The 3539-nt window shown below is 42.9% G+C and overlaps 1 protein-coding gene across 1 annotated transcript in view; it reads left to right on the top strand.

Moving 5' to 3' along the window:
* The window catches only part of LOC106817080, a 4996-nt gene extending 3032 nt beyond the window's left edge, over nt 1-1964 (top strand). The window contains exon 3 of the mRNA XM_014821727.1: nt 607-1964. Coding sequence (XP_014677213.1) covers nt 607-1381 — 775 coding nt within the window. The 3' untranslated portion in view covers nt 1382-1964. The remainder of the gene's footprint in view (nt 1-606) is intronic.
* Nucleotides 1965-3539: the final 1575 nt, after the last annotated feature.

The following is a 3539-nucleotide window of genomic DNA, read 5'->3' as shown; positions in this document are numbered from 1 at the left end:
TTTAAAAGACTAATTTTGTTTCTGACAACGGGCCCCAGAGATGTAGGAGTCGAGAATCTGGTTGTGGAGACGAGAGTAAGTGCACGTGCTTACGCGCGTGTGCGCGTTGTCTTTGTCTCTGTGTGCAAGAAGATGTGACGTGAGCAGATATTAAAGTTTATGCAGTTTAAAACACAAGTTTGAATTTATATCATCATTTATTCAACAAACCTTCAATTTATACGTTACAGTTACACAGCGGTATCTTTATTACTGTACTACCGGTATAGCAAAGCCTAGCTATCATAGATTTTAGATCTGTATTAGTAGTATCCTAGATATATGCTCTGAGCGCGAACGCGGTGATGGGAGGGTGCTCTTCATTCGTTTGCCAGCGAGTTTAGCATCAGAACACCTGCCGTCAGGTTAGCGCTGTCGCTCTGCGGCACTTGTTACAATAAAGTCCACTCCATTTTTGCTTGGTACATGGGGCTGAGTAGAGGAAGGTTTGTGATCGCGATCTGCGATATTCAATATGGCCGCACTGGTGAACTTAAATGGATTCATAATAAGATAAATTACATTATTTTGTTGCCTTACTATTGTTAATTTCCCTTGTTTTCTCAGGTGGCGTATAGCGGTGCATGGAGCAGTCGATGGATACTCAAGATTGATAGTTTTTCTGAAGGCTTCCATCAACAACAAGGCGACAACAGTACATCAACACTTTGAAAATGCTGTGAAAGAGTATGGCTGGCCGTCACGGGTTCGAGTGGATAAGGGGGGAGAGAATACCCTTGTCTGCGATGCAATGTTGCGCTATCACGGGGCAGGGCGTGGAAGCGCAATAAGAGGAAAGAGCGTCCACAATATCCGCATCGAGAGACTTTGGGTGGATGTGTGGAATGGCTCCACCAATGTGTTTTATGACCTTTTCTGCCAGTTTGAAGCGAATCATGTACTGGATCCGAATAGTGATGAGCAAATGTTTGCACTGCATTATGTGTACCTACCACGCATTCAGAAATCTTTGGATGATTTCACCGCCATGTGGAATCACCACACATTGAGAACAGCAAAATCATCTCCACTACAATTATTTGTCCAGCGTTCACTTGAGTTGCAACATTCTGCAAACACTGCAATGAGGGATATGTTTCGTCAAACGGAGGAGCCTGATAACGATGCAAATGGCGAGAGCGCCAATAGTGAACCCGAGAATGAAGACAATTTGACAATTGTGAATATTCCCGAGACCATTATGCCCATCACAGCAGATCACTACCAGTTGCTGCAGTCTCGCATCAACCCCCTACCTGAGGCCAATGAAATTGATAAAGGGCTCAACAAGTATTTCGAAGTTCTAGATTTAATTGATGATACAATCGCAAATGTCCAATAGTCAGATTATACATGTTATACAGGACATCATGCCACACTTTCTTATCTGTTGGATTAGAAATACGCCGACCATGGATTTAGGAAAAGTGGTTAAAAATATCGTTATTGCCTTTTTAGGGGTAAAGGACCCCAGTCAAACTTCCACACATTTTGGGTCTAAAATGTACATAATCCGGTGAAAGTTTGAAGTGATTTGATAGAGTAATAAATGCTACAGAGCCCAAAAGGAGGTGGCCATTTTATTTCTGAACAGATTTTAGTAAAATACTGTAACCTACTTGTTGTATTTCTAGAAGTAAAGTCGTAAGAGCTGACGTATAATATATAAACTCAACAAAGGATTTATTTCCAGCCACTCTCCAGCCTGCCACGTAGTAGAGTGACCACGCAAGTACATGGCTTTAGGAAATAGTATAGCGCCACCTATTGGGCCTAATATGGGCAAATGATACAATAATGTCACACTACTGTAAACCCCATTACTTTCGTGAAGAAAGGACAAAACGTGAACTTAAACGGAACGAAAATTTCAACCCCAATCCATTTTCCTTTAAAATTCTGTGTAAACATGGTTAATCGGTAAACAGGGAAAGAAGGGGGGGAGGAGGGGGGGGGGAGAAGGTGGTGAGGGAGGGAGGGAGGGGGTCGAGGTGGTAAGTGAGCGAGAGAGAGGGAAGGGGTCGAGGTGGTAAGTGAGTGAGAGAGAGGGATGGAGCGATCGAGGCGTCTTGTGCTCACTGGTCGGCCCGCAGCTAGAATGCACAATATATAATTATTTCCATTTCCATTTTTGTAATTTTGTTTTATTATACTTTTAATGTGGGGTTCTTTGGTGAGAAAATCAAATTGTTATTTGTGTAAGCCTATGAATATGCATGCTGCCGAACTTATTTCTCTTTTCTTATGCCATATATGTAGTTGTGCGGTATTGAAGGTATAAGTACAGAAAGTTTAAATTTATTGGTTGATTTTAGACTAAATGTTGGTTTCTTTTTTTATGTAATAAAATGACTTTGTACACAAGTATACAGGCCCGTAACCAGCGAGTTTTGCGGGGGGATCGAATTAGGTAACATCCGGAACTCGAGGGCGGAGCCGAGCGCGGCGGGGGGTATGGCGGGCCCTTCCCCAGAAAATGTTGAAAACATGGACCCCTTTAGCGCCATTCTGACGTATTTTCTGCTGCGTTTGAATACATTTTCAAACCCGTTTTTTTTGTAAAATAATGTTTATATATTACTGGAAACAAAGATAGTTTGGAACATACACATACGATGTGTAAACCGTAAACAGTAAAATGCCGGCTATACATAACATTGTGTAGCGTTTTCGCCGGCTCCAGTTATGTCTCCTTTTCCGGTCGTACTCTTCGCACGCACTTGTACGTGCACACGCACGCACGCACGCACACACGTTGACGTTCACACCCACGGACGCACGAACGTGGACTGTGGGTTAGTTACATATGTGGGGGACAGATGTGTTGTAGGCTGGAGAGACAGAGATGTAGGGGGTCGAGGGTCTGGTTGTGATGGTGAGAGTAAGCACACGCGCTTAGGCGCGTGTGCGCGTTTCTTTGTCTCTCTGTGCAAGATGTTACTACACTGTGCAAGATATTAAAATTTATTCAGTTTAATACGCAAGTTTTGATTCCTTCTTCAACATTTCTACATAGAACATTACATCAACGTTACAGCAATTATTGAATTTTTTAAGCAGCCCGGTCTATTTTGCTTTTCTTTGTATCACATCTACATAGTGTGGCGAACTTCTATTAGGACCCACATTCTTCGCTTCCCTTTTTATCTAGGCCGCCTTGCCTTCTTATCTAGGCCGCCAGTAATAACAATCCTCAGAAATAATTCGCGGGCGATTAAAGTTGTCGCTAGATGGCGCGGATCGTTGTTCCTGGAGATCGGCTACTGAGCAGCACGAGTTCGCTATCTTCTACGCGTGCACCCCTGACGAACGGAACAGACGTGTTCGCACCATAGAACTAGAATAGAAGTTCATATAGCACTTTAGTTTATCTTTTACTGTGATTAGCAAGTAATAGTGTCTATAGACTAGCTGTGCTGCTGTGTTGTTGGCCAAAACGTAGATTCGTTTACCGGTGACCAGTACGTACAATGCACCCGTTCCGGCAGAAATATTATATA

The sequence above is a fragment of the Priapulus caudatus genome, unplaced genomic scaffold, assembly GCF_000485595.1.
Source record: "Priapulus caudatus unplaced genomic scaffold, Priapulus_caudatus-5.0.1 Scaffold1589, whole genome shotgun sequence".
Lineage (NCBI taxonomy): Eukaryota > Metazoa > Priapulida > Priapulimorpha > Priapulimorphida > Priapulidae > Priapulus > Priapulus caudatus.
Note: the sequence above shows the minus strand (reverse complement) of the source record. Positions and strands in the feature narration are given on the sequence as shown.